Consider the following 19,316-nt stretch of genomic DNA (forward strand, 5'->3'; position numbering starts at 1 on the left):
TATATTGTATTTTTGTTTAATAATGTTTTAAGTTAGCGATTTAAATTTATCAATACGATGATTATGATTGATTTTATGTTACAACAAATATATTATTCTGTAATAAATATAAACTTAATTATATTAATTAATGAGAAAATATAAGTTATAGAAAAATATTTTGAGAATTCTTAATTATAATACTTCTTTGTGTTTCCAAATTATAATTGCAATGTTTAGGTTTTTCAAAATAATAATGAAATTATTTTGAATGTAATTTTTTTTTTTTTTTTTTTTTTTTTTTTTTTTGAGAGCTCCTCTCGCGCGGTTCTTTCTTGTCTATAGAAATTAATATGCGCCCCTGTGTTCTTTACATATTTCTAGTTTATAAAGTTTGAAATTATACGTCCCCTGTAATATATCCCCTAATAAAGAGGTTTTTACATTAGGGTGACAGCGCGCTTTAAAATTTTAATGAGAGAGATCTCTTTCTCTCATAGCATATCCCTTCTATTCGAACAATGGTAAAGCATGCGCGTTTGACATGTACATTCCAGTGTCCTCTTAGAGATCATTCGACTTTCCATGCGTGCAGTACAGACAATACATTTGTAGTAATATGTTATTGCATTGTTATATCGTGACAAGTGTTTTACATTGTGTTGCACTGGGATATATTTCGCTAAAGTTTCGTAATGATGTTTCCTTGTATTAAGAAGAAAGTGATTAATGCTATTCACAAATATAGTTAACATATACATCTTTATTGTGTTAATAGTGCTGTTATGTTTGTGGAAAGAATGTCATGAATGACAATATTGCAGTATTGTAATTTTGACAATACAATTGAGATAAGCGAAAGATTTAACATTTCTGGACGAGCTAAACGAACAGCTAAAATCATCGATGAATCTTAATGTACGGTGAGAATTTTTAATTTTAGAAATTTTAACGATAAGAAATTTTTACCTTTTTTTACTTGTTGGTCAATAGCAGTCGAGCAATCGGTAAGTTAGTTCGCCAGTGACACATATATAGTTAGTATATTTGTCAACGTCCATCATTAATGTTATCACTGTTAGACACAAATGTATCGCGTATCATAGATAGGTGACAAGGAATTTTTAATTATAATCTAATTTTTATTTTTATATGTTATTTCTACTTATATTATAAACTTATACTATAAACTTATATTATAGACAATGATTTGCAAAATTGTTGCAAAGCATTTTGTTACGTCCAGACTCGAGAAAGGATGAGTCGACGGAAGGACGGTATCTACCTTTATCGAAACACGCTTATTACGCTTATTATCCGAGCGCTTCCGACTCGAACGAACTGTGCAAGGCTCAAGACCTGTCAACGACCTTGACAGTCGCTCTTACTAGGTCAGTAGGGCTAGGTAGTTCGTTCGGTGATTTCTTTTCGATAAGGGAATTTAATATCTATTACGCGGAACGGGACGTTGTAAGATTTAGGAATCAGGAACGGTATGAGAAAAGTCAATTTTTAATTAACAGAAGTGATAAGTTTAAATTTATGCATTTATTTTTAAAAATGAGAAAGAATATATAAAAAAAACTTTAGAAAATTACACCATTTGTGAATGATTAAAACTAATATTAACTATAAACAAAATTTTGAATTCGGTTTAGTGTGTGTGTGTGTGTGTGTGATCACGAGTGTTATACAAGTTCGGAAGGACATCATTTAGAAAATCGGGGAGAGGAAGTGAGCAGATTTCTGACTGGAATATTTATATAATTGTTAATAATAAAAAATCTTATCTTAATACTTATGTACAGACTAATGAGAGGGATCAATTGATATAAAGAAAACACAGTTGTCTTAAAGAACAAAATATGTAGCTGCTCGTTGCAAATGTATACTTAACTCTAACTTTATTTGTTGTGAATTTAGTAGCTTGCATTATATGAGGTACATTTTTTACTTTTATTAAATTTCTTGTCTGTGCCAGAGAGGATAAACGCCCCTGCTGAAAGGGATAATGCTCTACACTGACTACGCCCATATATAGGATCATCCATCACGCTCATACATTTATAAAATTTACATTTTTTTGTCGCATTTTTATATTGATTTCGTTACTTACTTGTACTATTAGAATCTCTCCTACTACGTAATATAAGCACATGTGACCACCAATGTTTATCATTACAGATGTTAGATATATCAAACGTACCACTGACATTTCTTTTCCTTCCGCGAGTACCTAGGATAAACAATATTCAAAAGTAATGGCGTGAAATGTGGCATTATTTTGACCAATGTTTAGTTAATTTTACACTGCTTTGTTCTTTAAACATTATATAATTTGATATCTATAATAGAATAATATATACATATATATATATATTTATCTGTAATAAGCAAACGGTTATTTTAAGAAAGTAGCTTTTGACTAGGCAAATGCTATTTGGCTGGTCCAATAGATTTCATTCGTTTATTTGTGTTAAATTGTGCTATTTTCCTAAACAGCATTTGTCTGAACACTATTTAGGAAAATAGAAATAAAAATTATTTTGTAAAGCAAAAATAATGGATATTTAAAAATAAAAATTTAGCATGTTTAAAAATATACTACATTGATATTTTTTACTCTTATGCAAACAATACACTAATACACAGTCTTGTTTTAAAATGCATAATATATAAAAAAAATAAACACCTCACAATATAAATTAATAACAAATTTAAAAAGCGAGCGACAGTTTATGATAAATATGTTTTATTGCAAAAATTTTCCCTTTATGCTTTTTTATATTAAGATTTTTTGTTTCATCAATTAACTGATTAGAAAGAATAATGCTCTTGAAAAATACAGAATTTTGACATTTTTTAAAATATCTATTTTAAGAACATTACACAACAATAATTACTTTACTAGCGACTGGATTGATTAGGCTCATATATAACATTTGATCCCCATAAGCTCACATTGATAATAATATCTATAGCATGTCTCTATAAACTTGCAGATTCTGAATTGGTTTTCAATATATTTCAGTTAATTATCTTATTAATCCTATTAAATCAAAATAACCGAATCTTTCTACTATTTTTGCTTTATAAAATAATCTATATTTCTATTTTTCTAAATAGTGTTCAGACAAATGCTGTTTGCCTAGCAAAAGAGCATTTGAACACAAATAAATGAATGAATATACATATATATGTATATATATATATATATATATATATATATATATATATATATATGTATATATATGTGCATATATATTTTATATATAAATTGTTACTAATAATAAAAATAAAAAACTATAAAAGCGTCAAATATATATATTTTTGTAAATAAAATAAAATTACATATTAAAAATATCACTTTCTAAAGTTCTACGTTTTGTAACTGAATTTGAATTCTATGAAGTCTCGAGTATACAATCCACACATTTCTTTGTATTTCATTTTATTATTGTATTTTATTGTATTATTGTATTATTGTATTATTATTGTGAGAGAGACAGAACATTTTCAAATTAGACTAGACACAAATTAACAGACTAGAATTTTCCTTCTTATAAGACTTATTGTGACAATTATAAAGTCGTTTAGACAAAATTCAATGCCGAAATAAAGTAGCAAGTAGTAATAGAGTGAGTGTACCTTCGATAATGTCAAAATGTCTGAAAGAAAAATGTAGGTAGAGCGATTCGTCAAATATATCTGAAATTACATGAAAAATAGAGTAAAAGGTGGACACATTTAATTCTATAATTTGCGCTGCTAAAATTCAACCCAAAACTTATTTAACCGTATATGATCCTTGATGATGAAGGTGAGATTGTCGTAAAATTTTTTTTATATTCTAGCATCAAAAACTTATCAAAACTTTCTCTAAAATGAATATCTACTATATCATTTTGCTAGAAGTTGTTTGTATTTTATTTTTTTTTTACATCGTGTTATTTATACAGGATAATTAAAAATATAACGGCAAATGACGAGAAAAATATATAATGATATAAATTTTCGTCGCGATGTTTTATTTTTTGAACTATTCTTTACATCATGTCAATCAAATTCACGTATCGATGTCGCACATAAGAATTGTTTCCGGAGATCGAATGGTTTAATTAAATCTCTAAACAGTCATTACCAGTTTCAGTATTATCGACAATAATGGGAGAAGGAATTGCAGATTGTCGGTTGTCGCTAACATGTCATCCCATGTTTCCAATAGCGAGTGTATCAGAGGAATTAAACCGATATAAATAATCAAGAGTAAGATGAATGTAATGCGTAAATCCGATAAAAATCTGTCATAGGTTTTTTCGTAAACTCTCGGCCATAAGTTTGTGCATATAGTAAATATATATCAGAAAAATATATTTTGTTTGTGTTAATTGTTTTGAGAAATTTATTGATTAAAATAATTTAAATTTTTAACAGTTTTGTAATATATTATTATTGATGGATATTCTATTATATTAACTTAATATTTCTATCTAAAGAAATAGTTCATATATATGTATACGCATATATAGTCTGTCCATAATTTGATTTACAACTGATTTTTAAAGAGTTTTTCCTGTAGCGCACTTTTCTAATTATTGGTTGCGCATATTATCTAAAAAGGTTTTCACTGTGGTTTTTAAAATAATTCCGAAAATGGAGTACACAATGACTACTGCAAAAAATATTTTAATCGCTTCCAGTGTTGTAATAACTCAAAAAAAGTGTATTTTAAATAAAAAAAAATAAATAAATAAAAACAAATATTTGACGTTTTACATTTTTTCCTATATCAGTTGCACCAAAGTTTAGATAGACTGTGTATATAAATAATCTTATATACATATTATATATTATCTGAAAATTTTTATTTAATTTTTTTTCCAAAACTGTCGCCAAATTTTGAATGCTATTACAACATTTATTTTAATCAAATGAATACAAAAAAAATCGAAACTTCTATTTTATTAATTAAAAATAAAAGTAAATTATGAATGTATATAGATATTGTGCTTCAATAATTTCAATATGCATGCCACGCTGAGGCATGCATATATATTATAGCGCGTGATTTGTCACTGATATTATTATTACAGGCAAAGACCTGTGTATCTTTTAGTCATGGTAGTATCCATACTGAGACACACATAAACCTAGTGACGTTTTATCTTGTCGCACAAAAAATGTATTTTGTAAACTCCCAGGAATAGTATCTATTGTGCATCAAAGTTTTTATTTGATAGGTCGTTGTACAAGATATAGAAATTCTGTATGAATATTGTACGCATAATTGTCAGGTGTTCATTCTCACTGCAAACTGAAAGAAGAATGGTTGAAACGAATATAGCAACGTATAACATATGATAGGGTCGCAGTACGTGACCATTATATTGTGTTTCTATTTAATAATGTTTTTAATTACGATTTAAACTCATCAACACGATGATTATAATTGATTTTTTGTTACAAGAAATATATTATTCTGTAATAAATATAAACTAAATTATATTAATTAATGAGAAAATATAAGTTATAGAAAAATATTCTTAATTATAATACTTCTTTGTGTTTCCAAAGTATAATTGCAATTTTTAGGTTTTTAAAAATATTAACGAAATTATCTTGAATGTAATTTTTTTTTTTTTTTTTTTTTTTGAGAGCTCTCGCGCGGTTCTTTCTCGTCTATAGAAATTAATGTGCGCCCCTGTTCTTTACATATTTCTAGTTTATAAAGTTTGAAATTATACGTCCCCTGTAATATATCCCCTAATAAAGAGGTTTTTACATTAGGGTGACAGCGCGCTTTAAAATTTTAACGAGATCTCTCTCTCTTATTCCATACCCCTTCTATTCGAACAATGATGAAGCATGCGCATTTGACATATACATTCCAGTGCTCGTCTTATAATAAATGATATTTTCTTGTGTTAAGAAGGTAATTAATGCTATACGCGAATAGAGTTATAACTATAGACCTAAAGTAATGGACTGCGCGATGCAATTAAAAAGTGAGTCCCAGTGTGGAAAAAGGACAGTACGAATTTGCCGTCATTACCTGTTTTTTTTTAGTCAACATCAAAACATATGATAGATGAAAACAGAAATAATTCGCGGCCACTTGCTATCTCGCTCTTTTTATAGAGTCAGTTTCACCTACGGCTAAAATAGAGATAGCACAGTCTATACTTTAGGTCTATGGTTATAATATGTAGATTTTTATGGTTAAGAGTAGTGTTACATTCGTGAGATGAAGAACGTTTGTGTTGTAGAAAATAATGTTGCACTTTTGTAACTTTGTAAATTACTTAATGCAATGGAGATACGGAAAAAGAATTGTACAAGCCAAACTCTCTGGACAAGCTAAACGAAGAAAACTGAATTCATGAATGTTTATAGATGGTGAGAATTTTGATTTTCGGAAATATTAGCAGGATTATTGTTTAATTTATTCTGTTATTGATACAATAAAGAATTGCTCTGCAAAACAGATGCTTATTTGTTAGTAAATAGCAGTTAAGCTGTCGCTAAATTTGTTTATCAGTGACACAGTACGGTCATTCCTGCCGTTAGACACCTGTATCGCATATCACTGATAGTATATAAGAACAAGACTTTATTAATTTATTAGTTTAATTTCCATTTATATATGTTATACTTGTTAATATTATGTGTATCATATGTGATTTAAAAAAATTAAAAAAGCTTCATTTTTAGAAAAATATTTTAAATGACAACTTTTTCCGATAAAAATAACATTATATATGTATTTTGAGTTTTTATTATAATCTTACATATGTAGTACAATACATACTATATTACATGCTTACAGCATGTATCACGTTACATGTTTCTCTTTCTACTATGTTGAATATATATACTCTCTCTAGTTCTTTAAATATATAATAATGAATGACTTTTTTGCAAACTTTGAATTAGTTTTGTAAACTTTGCCTGGCGAGAAGAACTGATATGTAGCCACTCGAAGTTTTTATTAACTGAAATTAACAATAACACATTGTGTGTGTCATTCTTGTTAGAATATACAATACACATACAATAATTGTTTATTAATATATTTAAAATATTATGTCGTCATATATATGTACATAATGTCCCGTATAGAGCTATATCTTTAAAATAATTAGAGATATAAAAAATGTTATAGAGCAAAATTTAATGATTTTAAACCCTTTTATGTTACTTTATATATTTTTATGCATGAATGTGCAATTGTAATTGTCACCTTTTTTTAATGAAACTTTATGTTCATATAGGTATATTATGCAACTTTTCTTTCTCTACATAAAATTACTTAGAATGTTGCTTAAAAATTATTAGTTTAGAAATTATTTTACTTTAAATTAATTTATTTAACTTTAAATCTGTACAAAATAAGACCGCATAATGTGAGAGACATTTAAAAGAATAGAAAAACAAAGTAACAACATACTAAAAAATATGAATACTAAAGTAAAATTTAAGAGGGATGCTTACGTTGCAAAACATTGCCATTGTCATAGGAAATATTTTTCCAGCTGTAATATGCAGGGGTTTGTTGGCTCGTATCATTATCAGGATCAGAGTTCTTGCTTTTTCCGGCTCCAATGTGTACCATTTGTAATCATACGCTGCGTAATATATGTTGTCGCACTTTTCATAAATAATAAAAGATAATACATGCGATCACATATCGCGTCTGCTCATTATCATCTGTTTCTTTTTCTGTCCTATATTTTTCTTACTGTCATATTAATTTACTTACTTGTGCTACCAAAATCTCGCCTACTAGGCAATGCAAGCACATATGTCCGCTAACATTTAACACTATACATATGAGAAATATCAAACGAATCATTGACATTTCTCTTCCTTCCGTGAGTACCTATACGCAATATCAGAAATAATGATATAAAATATGGTATTATTTTGGTAAAAAATTTAATTATTTATTGCATTACTTTTTTCATTAAACGTTAAAAGAATATTCACATATAATTTCGAGTTTATAATTTGATGTTGATACAGAACATCTTCATTTTAAACGCTGATAACTCTTTAATAATCTTTTCGGCTTTAATAAAGTATTGATTTATATGAATTTTTTTTACCTACTTGACTTTATGTAACACATTATATAAATTTTGTTCTGATCTTTCTGGGTTCCATGTATATGTGTAATAAAATAGCTTATGTAAAATATTTATAAAAAATCGGTTATATAAAAATATTTCAAACATAATATGCTATTAGAAATAAAAATTTAGAGAAACGTTGAATATATTATTTTATGTTTAATAGAAAAATTTTTAATAGAAAATGTAATTAAAACTTACTTTTTCTGAGATTCTACTGTTTTGCAATTGGACTTGTATTATACAAAGTTTCTAAAACACTAGGTCATCTTTTTTATGTTGCAATTTATTATTTTATCTGAGAGAAACAGACTAGAATTTTTATTCTTACGTCTTACCGTGACGATTAAAAATCCTTGTAAACAGAATAGAGTGCCAAAATAAAGCAGCAATGTAAATAGCAAAAAAGTGAATGTATCTTCAATAATGTTGTAATATCTGAAAGAAGAATATATAGATCAGAGATCTTATGAAAAATATATAAGAAGATGAACACATTAAATTCTATAATTTGCGCTACTACTAAAATTCAACACGAAACTTGATTAGCCGTATATGATCCTCAACGATGAAGGTGAGATCGTCGTAAAAGGTTTTACGTTGTCTCATGTTGATCAATCGTTCTTTCAAATTTTCCATTTGACCGCACAAGTGGAATACAAGTAATCCGAGTAGATTACTCACGCCGGTGTAACATAGAGCTGAGATTATTGATAGCAAAGCTTGTGCCGTGAAAGTGAGCTCGTAGTACGGACTCTGATCCTTGTCATAAAGATAATATGTTTGTAGCGGTAGGATTTTGTCCGGATCGGTGATATTCGTTATGTATCTCAACGATAATCCGAAGCAAGGTGGAAATATGAGTAAACAGTCTGCTATAATCATAAAGACGTATCCGAAGATGAGGATGGTTCGCGCTCTTCGTGCGTATTTTATCATCACACGCTGTTCTTTCTCGCTCTTGGCTTTTAGCCAATCGTTGCTGATCATGTTCAACGCCAGGGTAAGATCTTTAACAACATTGCGAATTATATTCTAGTTTCAAAAACTTTATCAAAAAAGCTATAGCCGGATAAGCATACAAAAAGTGCCCCTGACGAGTTCTCAAATAATACTTGGCCTGCCATTTTCTCATTGTAAAAAAAAATTCTCCAAAATTTCGGCTTCTTAACTTTATTATTTCCTGAGTTATCGAGAAAAATGTCATTTTTAGTTTTTAATTTTCTTTTCTGTAAATATTTAAGATGATCCCATATCAATTTTTTCTGAATACTTATCAATGAGAAACACAAAAAAAATATTTTTTATTAATTTTAATAAAAACTCGATTTTTTAGAAAAGATAAAAATTAAGAAATGGCCTTTTTAACATGTTTTTTTCGAGGTTCAAAATCATCAAACATTTAGAGAATATTTTTTTCGTATGTCTCAATACTCTCAAACTTTTTCAATTTTTTTTGAGTTGGTGCAACACGGTGAAAAAAAAATAAAAGTCTATCAAGGACATGACAGACCAATTGTTATTTGAAAAATCGTCAAGGGTACTTTTAGTATGCTTATCCGGTTATAGTCTTTCTCTAAAATAAACATCTACGATAGCTTTGGCTAGAAGTTGTTCATATTTTATTTTTTCTTTTACATCATGTTATTTATATAGCATAATTAAAAATATAGCGACAAGTGACGTAAAATATTTAATAATATAAGTAAGGTTCTTGTTGACATGTACTATATTTTGAAATATTTACACATCACATCATGTCGATCAAATTTACGTTCGAGTTAACGATCTCACGAATAAAAAATCGTTTTTAATCGTAAGAAAATTCGATTGTTTTAATTAAATCTCTAAATAGTTATTACCAGGTTTTTTCCATTGTATGACCACCAGTTTTATTGTCGCCGACAATAATGGCAAGCTGAATTGCAGATTGTCGATTAACGCTAACATGTCACCCCATGTTCTCACTAGCGAATATATCGAGGGAATCACACCGACGAAGGCGATCACGAGAAAACTGAATATCATGCGTAAATCCGATAAAAATTTATCGTAGGCGTTTCTATAAGCTCTAGGCCATATGCCGACGATGTTTAGCGCGACACGATTGAGCTTAGTTTCCCATTCGAAATCTATATAAATGAATTTAATCTCATTATACGCGTGAATCACGTTATGTTTGTAGATAAGGCAATTGTATAATATCAAAAAAGTATTTTATATGTGTTAATTGTTTTCAGAATTATTTAAATTTATTAATTTATATAATTTTTATTTCTAACACAATTTTTTTTATATTATTTTATATATATATATGTATACATATGTTTGAATATGCCATGCAGAAGCATGTATTTTAGTTCGCGGAAGCACTAATGTTATTTTTGCAAAGACCTTTTCTTTTAGTGACAGTATCCATACTAATTGTAAGATATAAATAAAACTTATGACGTTTTTCTTTCTGTGCAAGAAAATATTTTGAAAACTTCGAGGAACGATATCTGTTTTGCATCGAAGTTGTTAAACTTGAGCATAGTCGTTTTGCAAGATGTAGCAATTTTAGTAAATATTGCATGTGTCATAATTGTTAGGTGCTCATTCTTATAACAGAATGAAAATAGAGAGGCTGAAATAAAAAGAACATGACACATGGCAGGGCCGCAATATGTCAACGTTACAGCAATTATGTTGTATTTTTGTTTAATAATGTTTTTAATTATTTCAACACATCAACACAATAATTATAATTGAATTTGCTATAACAAATATATTATTCTGTATTAAATATAAACTTAATTATATTAATTAGTGAGAAAATATAATTTAATTATAGAAAAATATTTCCAGAATTCTTAATTATAATATTTTTTTGTGTTTTCAAAGTATAAATATAATTATTAAATATTAGCAAAATTATTTTGAGTGTTAATTTTTTTTTGAGAATTCTCTCACGCGATTCTTTCTTGTCTATAGAAATCAATGTACGTCCCTGTTCTTCACGCATTTCTAGTTTATAAAGTTTGAAATTATACGTCCCATGTACTATACCATAATAAAGTGGTTTTCACATTAGGGTGGCAGCGCGCTTTAAAATTTTAATGAGATCTTCTCGCTCTTTCTCATATCATATCCCTTTTATTCGAACAATGGTGAAGCATGCGCGTTTGACATATACATTCCAGTGCTCGTGTTAGAGATCTTTCGGCTTCCCATGCGTGCAGCATAAACGACACTATAGACGATACATTTGTAGGGATACGTTATAGCCTTATTTTGGTGACAAGTATTTTACATTGTGTTGCACTGGCATATATATAGCTAAAGTTTTATAAATGATATTTTCTTGTGTTAAGAAGATGATTAATGCTATATGCAAATAGAGTTATAACTATAGACCTAAAGTAATAGACTGCGCGATGCAATTCAAAAGTGAGTCCTAGTGTGGAAAAAAGACAGTACGAATTTGCGGTCAATATCTGTTTTTTTTTAGTCAACATCAAAACATATGATAGATGGAGACAGAAATAATTCGCGGCCACTTGCTATCTCGCTCTTTTTGTGGAGTCAGTCTCACTTACGGCTAATAGGGATACCGCAGTCTATACTTTAGGTCTATGGTTATAATATGTAGATTTTTATTGTTAAGGGTAGTGTTACATTCGTGAGATGAAGAACGCTTGTGTTGTAGAAAATAATGTTGCATTTGGTAAATATTCACATAAGGTTACCCCTTTCAAAAGTCAATGACATATGTTGTCAAGGTCATTGACTTCTGAAAGGAGTGACCTTATGTGAATATTTACCTTGCATTTTTGTAACTTTGTAAATTACTTAATGCAATGGAGATACGGAAAAAGAATTGTACAAGCCAAACTCTTTGGACAAGCTAAACGAAGAAAACTGAATTCATGAATGTTTATAGATGGTGAAAATTTTGATTTTCGGAAATATTAGCGGGATTATTGTTTAATTTCTTCTGTTATTGATACAATAAAGAATTGTTCTGTAAAACAGATGCTTATTTGTTAGTAAATAGCAGTTAAGGTGTCGCTAAATTTATTCATTAGTGACACAGTACGGTCATTCCTGCCGTTAGACACATGTATCGTATATCATTGATAATATATAAGAACAAGAATTTATTAATTTATTAGTTTAATTTTGCATTTATATATATTATAACTTGTTAATATTATGTGTATCATATGTGATTTAAAAAAATTAAAAAAGCTTCATTTTTAGAGAAAATATTTTAATATGACAACTTTTTCCGATAAAAATAACATTATATATGTATTTTGAGTTTTTATTTTAATCTTACATATGTAGTACAGTACATATTATATTACATGTCTACAGCATGTATCACGTTACATGTTTCTCTTTCTACTATGTTCAATATATATACTTTCTCTAGTTCTTGAAATATATAATAATCGATGACTTTTTTGCAAACTTTGAATTAGTTTTGTAAACTTTGCCTGGCGAGAAGAACTGATATGTAGCCACTCGAAGTTTTTATTAACTGAAATTAACAATAATACATTCTGTGTGTCATTCTTGTTAGAATATACAATACACATACAATAATTGTTTATTAATATTTTTAAAATATTATGTCGTCATATATATGTACATAATGTCCCATACAGAGCTATATCTTTAAAATAATTAGAGATATAAAAAATGTTATAGAGCAAAATTTAATGATTTTAAACACTTTTATGTTACTTTATATATTTTTATGCATGAATGTGCAATTGTAATTGTCACCTTTTTTTAATGAAAGTTTATGTTCATATAGGTATATTCTGCAACTTTTCTTTCTCTACATAAAATTACTTAGAATGTTGCTTAAAAATTATTAGTTTAGAAATTATTTTACTTTAAATTAATTTATTTAACTTTAAATCTGTACAAAATAAGACCGCATAATGTGAGAGACATTTAAAAGAATAGAAAAACAAATTAACAACATACTAAAAAATATGAATACTAAAGTAAAATTTGAGAGGGATGCTTACGTTGCAAAACATTGACAGTGTCATAGGAAATATTTTTCCAGCTGTAATATGCAGGGGTTTGTTGGCCCGTATCATTATCAGGATCAGAGTTCTTGCTTTTTCCGGCTCCAATGTGTACCATTTGTAATCATACGCTGCGTAATATATGTTTTCGCACTTTTCATAAATAATAATAAATAATACACGCGATCACATATCGCGTCTGCTCATTATCATCTGTTTCTTTTTTTGTTCTACATTTTCATTACTGTCATATTAATTTACTTACTTGTGTTACCAAAATCTCGCCTACTACGCAAAACAAGCACATATGGCCGCTAGTGTTTAACACTGCAGATAAGAGAAATAACAAACGTGTCATTGACATTTCTTTTTTTTCCGTGAGTACCTACGCAATATCAGAAATAATAATACAAAGTATGGTATTATTTTGGTCAGATATTTAATTAATTATTGCATTACTTTTTTTATTAAACATTAAAAGAATATTCATATATCATTTCGAGTTTATAATTTGATGTTGATACAGAACATCTTTATTTCGAACCCTGATAACTTTTTAATAAAAACTTTTCGGCTTTAATAAAGTATTAATTTATATGAATTTTTTTACCTACTCGACATTATGTAACACATTATATAAATTTTGTTCTGATCTTTATGGATTCCGTGTATATAATAAAATAGTTTATATAAAATTTTTTTATAAAATAGATATCTCTTTATTTCTTCAGCTTCTGCCAAGGAGGGACTTGGTTGGTGGTTACAAAAATTTTCATTCATCCATCCATACCCGTTCATATCTTTTACAATAATTAAATCTAATATAATATATCATATAACATAAAACATAACATCTGCAGCTTAACTTAACAGCTATCTAATCATAGTTATTAATATCTTTTCCTCTCCTCTTTTTTTTTCTTTCCACAGCCTTTTCAATATCTCTCCTTTCTCTTATACAATTCTTCGTTCCATATCTTAGCTAATTTTTCCTCTCCATTATTACTTAAATCACGAAACTAATCTTTAACTACACAACATTCTATTACATAGTGTTCCAAGTTGTCTTTGCCTGTTTTACTTTGAAGAATCTACACCATTTAGATTCTTCTTCTTTCAAATATTTAATATTTTCCCACATCTTATTTTAAGTAACCCAAGTACCTCATCTCCATATCTGTCTCTTTCTAAAATTTCCCTATTTAGATAACTTGGAATGCTAAAACTATTCTTCCTATTTCTTTATATTTCTTATTGTATTTCGCATCTCTTATCCTAGCATTTTCTGTTTGCAATTGAACATCCTTTTTCCTCTCCCTAATCTTTTTATCTATGTTTATCCCATTATTTCTCATATTTTCTATAGCCATTAAACCCCACCCTAAATTATTATAATATCTTACTTTTTCCTGACTATATAACTTTTTCTCCTTCATGTTTTTCTTTTCTATCCAGCAAAATTTAACTAGTCTATCCTCTTCCTTTTCCCTTATCTTTTCTTCAAATCTTTTTGCTCTTATATCCCATTCTATTTTTAGTTTATCTAATTCTAATTCTCTTTGAATTAAGTACCTTGGTATGCAGAAATCTAATCTAAATATTTATCTCATATAATCTAACATAATCTTTTCTAATTTCTTTTTTTCTTGGCATCCTCATATTTCAATCCCGTAAGACATTACACTTTGTAAATATCTATATAGCATCCATCTTCTGCCGAAATCATCTTTACAAATTCTTTTGCCTAATCCCCAAACTTTATCTACCGCTATTTTACCTTTCCGATATAATTCTTTGATGTGTTCATTATAATTTCCTTTCCTATTAAATATGAATCCTAAATATTTAAAATTTCTCTACCTCTTCAATCCTCTCTTTTCTCCATTTCCATATTCTCCTCTCTTTTTTCCTGTCATTATTAAATACTAGAATTTTCGTTGTATCTGTACCTAATATCATATCCCTACTTTCCCAGAATCTTTTAAGCGTTCCCACTATGTTTACCAGTGCTTTCCTATTTTTTGCTAATTTTATATAAAATAGGTTATATAACAATATTTTAAACATAATGTGCTATTAGAAATAAAAATTTGAAGAAACGTTGGAGATATTATTTTATGCTTAATAGAAAAATTTTTAATAAAAAAATGTAATTAAAACTTACTTTTTCTGAGATTTTACGTTTTGCAACTGGACTTGTATTCTACAAAGTTTCTAAAACACTAGTTCGTCTTTTTTATGTTGCAATTTATTATTTTATCTGAGAGAAACAGACTAGAATTTTTATTCTTACGTCTTACCGTGACGATTAAAAATCCTTGTAAACAGAATAGAGTGCCAAAATAAAGCAGCAATGTAAATAGCAAAAAAGTGAATGTATCTTCAATAATGTTGTAATATCTGAAAGAAGAATATATAGATTAGAGATCTCATGAAAAATATATAAGAAGATGAACACATTAAATTCTATAATTTGCGCTGCTATTAAAATTCAACACAAAACTTGATTAGCCGTATATGATCCACGACGATGAAGGTGAGATCATCGTAAAATGTTTTGCGTTGTCTCATGTTGATCAATCGTCCTTTCAAATTTTCCATTTGACCGCACAAGTGGAATACCAGTAATCCGAGTAGATTACCCACGCCGGTGTAAGATAGAGCTGAGATTATTAGTAGCAAAACTTGTGCCATGAAAGTGAGCTCGTAGTACGGACTCTGATCTTTGTCATAAAGATAATATGTTTGCAGCGGCAGGATTTTGACCGGATCGGTGATATTCGTTATGTATCTCAACGATAATCCGAACCAAGGTGGAAACACGAATAAACAGATTCCTATAGTCATAAAGATGTATCCGAAGATGAGGATGGCTCGCGCTCTTCGTGCATATTTTATCATCACACGCTGCTCTTTCTCGCTCTTGGCTTTCAGCCAATCGTTGCTGATCATATTCAACGCCAGGATAAGATCTTTAACAACATTGGAAATTATATTCTAGTTTTAAAACTTTATTAAAAAATCTATAACCGAATAAGCATACAAAAAGTGCCCCCGACGAATTTTCAAATAATACTTGGCTTGTTATTTTCTCATGGTAAAAAAAATTTCTCAAAATTTCAACTTCTTAACTTTATTACTTCCTGAGTTATCGAGAAAAATATCATTTTTAGTTTTTAATTTTCTTTTCTGTAAATATTTAAGATGATCCCATATCCATTTTTTTTGAATACTATCAATGAGAAACACAAAAAAAATATTTTTTAATAATTTTAATAAAAACTCGATTTTTTAGAAAAGATAAAAATTAGGAAATGGCCTTTTTAACATGTGTTTTTTTCGAGGTTCAAATTCATCAAACATTTAGAGAAAATTTTTTTCGTATGTCTCAATACTCTCAAATTTTTTCAATTTTTTTTGAGTTGGTGCAACACGGTGAAAAAAAAATAAAAGTCTATCAAGGACATGACAGGCCAAATGTTTTTTGTGAAAACTCCTTGAAGATACTTTTAATATGCTTCGCTGGCTATAGCCTTTCTCTAAAATAAACGTCTACGATATCTTTTGCTAGAAGTTGTTTATATTATATTTTTCTTTTACATTGTGTTATTTATACAGCATAATTAAAAATATAGCGACAAATGACGAAAAATATTTAATAATATAAGTAAGGTTCTTGTTGACATGTACTATATTTTGAAATATTTACACATCACATCATGTCGATCAAATTTACGTTCGGGTTAACGATGTCACGAATAAAAATCGTTTTCGATAGTAAGAAAAGTCGATTATTTTAATTAAATCTCCAAATAGTCATTACCAGATTTTTTCCATTGTATGATCACTAGCTTTATTGCCGATGTCAATAACGGTAAACTGAATTGCAGATTGTCGATTAACGCTAACATGTCACCCCATGTTCTCACTAGCGAATGTATCGAGGGAATCACACCGACGAAGGCGATCACGAGAAAACTGAATATCATGCGTAAATCCGATAAAAATTTATCGTAGGCGTTTCTATAAGCTCTAGGCCATATGCCGACGATGTTTAGCGTGACACGATTGAGCTTAGTTTCCCATTCGAAATCTATATAAATGAATTTAATCTCATTATACGCGTGAATCACGTTATGTTTGTAGATAAGGCAATTGTATAATATCAAAAAAGTATTTTATATGTGTTAATTGTTTTCAGAATTATTTAAATTTATTAATTTATATATTTTTTATTTCTAACACAATTTTTTTTAGATTATTTTATATATATGTATACATATGTTTCAATATGCCATGCAGAAGCATGTATTTTAGTTCGCGGAAGCACTAATGTTATTTTTGCAAAGACCTTTTCTTTTGATGACAGTATCCATACTAATTGTAAGATACAACTAAAACTTATGACGTTTTTCTTTCCGTGCAAGAAAATATTTTGTAAACTTTGAGGAACGATATCTGTTTTGCATCGAAGTTGTTAAACTTGATCGTAGGTCGTTTTGCAAGATGTAGCAATTTTAGTAAATATTGCATGTGTCATAATTGTTAGGTGCTCATTCTTATAACAGAATGAAAGTAGAGAGGCTGAAATAAATAGAACATGACACATGGCAGGGCCGCAATATGTCAATGTTACAGCAATTATGTTGTATTTTTGTTTAATAATGTTTTTAATTATTTCAACACATCAACACAATAATTATAATTGAATTTGCTATAACAAATATATTATTCTGTATTAAATATAAACTTAATTATATTAATTAGTGAGAAAATATAATTTAATTATAGAAAAATATTTCCAGAATTCTTAATTATAATATTTTTTTGTGTTTTCAAAGTATAATTATAATTATTAAATTTTTCAAAATATTAGCAAAATTATTTTGAGTGTTAATTTTTTTTGAGAGTTCTCTCACGCAATTCTTTCTCGTCTATAGAAATCAATGTACGTCCCTGTTCTTTACGTATTTCTAGTTTATAAAGTTTGAAATTATACGTCCCATGTAATATCCCATAATAAAGTGGTTTTCACATTAGGGTGGCAGCGCGCTTTAAAATTTTAATGAGATCTTCTCTCTCTTTCTCATATCATATCCCTTTTATTCGAACAATGGTGAAGCATGCGCGTTTGACATATACATTCCAGTGCTCGTGTTAGAGATCTTTCGGCTTCCCATGCGTGCAGTATAAAACGACACTATAGACGATACATTTGTAGGCATACGTTATAGCCTTATTTTGGTGACAAGTATTTTACATTGTGTTGCACTGGCATATATATAGCTAAAGTTTTGTAAATGATATTTTCTTGTGTTAACAAGGTGATTAATGCTATATGCAAATAGAGTTATAACTATAGACCTAAAGTAATAGACTGCGCAATGCAATTCAAAAGTGAGTTCTAGTGTGGAAAAAGGACAGTACGAATTTGCGGTCAATATCTGTTTTCTTTAGTTAACATCAAAACATATGATAGATGGAGACAGAAATAATTCGCGGCCACTTGCTATCTCGCTCTTTTTGTGGAGTCAGTCTCACCTACGGCTAAAATAGGGATAGCGCAATCTATACTTTAGGTCTATGGTTATAATACGTAGATTTTTATTGTTAAGGGTAGTGTTACATTCGTGAGATGAAGAACGTTTGTGTTGTAGAAAATAATGTTGCACTTTTGTAACTTTGTAAATTACTTAATGCAATGGGGATTCGGGAAGAATTATACAAGCCAAACTCTCTGGACAACCCAAACGAAGAACTGAATTTATGAATGTTTATAGATGGTGAGAATTTTGATTTTCGGAAATATTAGCGGGATTATTGTTTAATTTCTTCTGTTATTGATACAATAAAGAATTGCTTTGCAAAACAGATGCTTATTTGTTAGTAAATAGCAGTTAAGCTGTCGCTAAATTTGTTCATCAGTGACACAGTACGGTCATTCCTGCCGTTAGACACATGTATCGTATATCACTAATAGTATATAAGAACAAGACTTTATTAATTTATTAGTTTAATTTCCATTTATATATGTTATACTTGTTAATATTATGTGTATCATATGTGATTTAAAAAAATTAAAAAAGCTTCATTTTTAGAGAAAATATTTTAATATGACAACTTTTTCCGATAAAAATAACATTATATATGTATTTTGAGTTTTTATTATAATCTTATATAT

General features: G+C 28.5%; 2 protein-coding genes across 2 annotated transcripts; both read right to left on the minus strand.

Moving 5' to 3' along the window:
* Window positions 1-6,821: 6,821 nt before the first annotated feature.
* Window positions 6,822-10,136, minus strand: LOC140667804 (odorant receptor 10-like). Its single transcript, XM_072896066.1, has 7 exons — window positions 9,971-10,136; window positions 8,650-9,118; window positions 8,447-8,546; window positions 8,310-8,360; window positions 7,739-7,858; window positions 7,471-7,626; window positions 6,822-6,971 (listed from the first exon to the last, which is right to left on the minus strand). Exons 1-7 carry the CDS (start codon window positions 10,134-10,136, stop codon window positions 6,909-6,911), a joined length of 1,125 nt encoding a protein of 374 aa, XP_072752167.1. The 3' UTR covers window positions 6,822-6,908.
* Window positions 10,137-12,570: 2,434 nt separating this feature from the next.
* LOC140667650 (odorant receptor 10-like) lies at window positions 12,571-17,802 on the minus strand. The gene is made up of 7 exons (XM_072895787.1): window positions 17,487-17,802; window positions 16,959-17,228; window positions 15,639-16,107; window positions 15,436-15,535; window positions 13,401-13,520; window positions 13,133-13,288; window positions 12,571-12,633 (listed from the first exon to the last, which is right to left on the minus strand). Exons 1-7 carry the CDS (start codon window positions 17,509-17,511, stop codon window positions 12,571-12,573), a joined length of 1,203 nt encoding a protein of 400 aa, XP_072751888.1. The 5' UTR covers window positions 17,512-17,802.
* Window positions 17,803-19,316: the final 1,514 nt, after the last annotated feature.

The sequence above is a fragment of the Anoplolepis gracilipes genome, chromosome 7 (assembly GCF_047496725.1).
Source record: "Anoplolepis gracilipes chromosome 7, ASM4749672v1, whole genome shotgun sequence".
Lineage (NCBI taxonomy): Eukaryota > Metazoa > Arthropoda > Insecta > Hymenoptera > Formicidae > Anoplolepis > Anoplolepis gracilipes.

Bases quoted from the DNA above. Each gene is read 5' to 3' on its own strand.
- LOC140667804 (XM_072896066.1), bottom strand. From the start codon at position 10,136: ATGATATTCAGTTTTCTCGTGATCGCCTTCGTCGGTGTGATTCCCTCG. The intron at 8,361-8,446 runs GTAAGACGTAAG...CTAGTGTTTTAG, and splicing joins AAGGATTTTTAATCGTCACG to AAACTTTGTATAATACAAGT. The intron at 6,972-7,470 runs GTAAGCATCCCT...TGTTAATTTCAG, and splicing joins CAATGGCAATGTTTTGCAAC to TTAATAAAAACTTCGAGTGG.
- LOC140667650 (XM_072895787.1), bottom strand. From the start codon at position 17,511: ATGGATACTGTCATCAAAAGAAAAG. The intron at 17,229-17,486 runs GTCTTTGCAAAA...TCATTTATATAG, and splicing joins TACTGTCATCAAAAGAAAAG to ATTTCGAATGGGAAACTAAG. The intron at 13,521-15,435 runs GTAAGACGTAAG...GATATTGCGTAG, and splicing joins AAGGATTTTTAATCGTCACG to GTACTCACGGAAAAAAAAGA.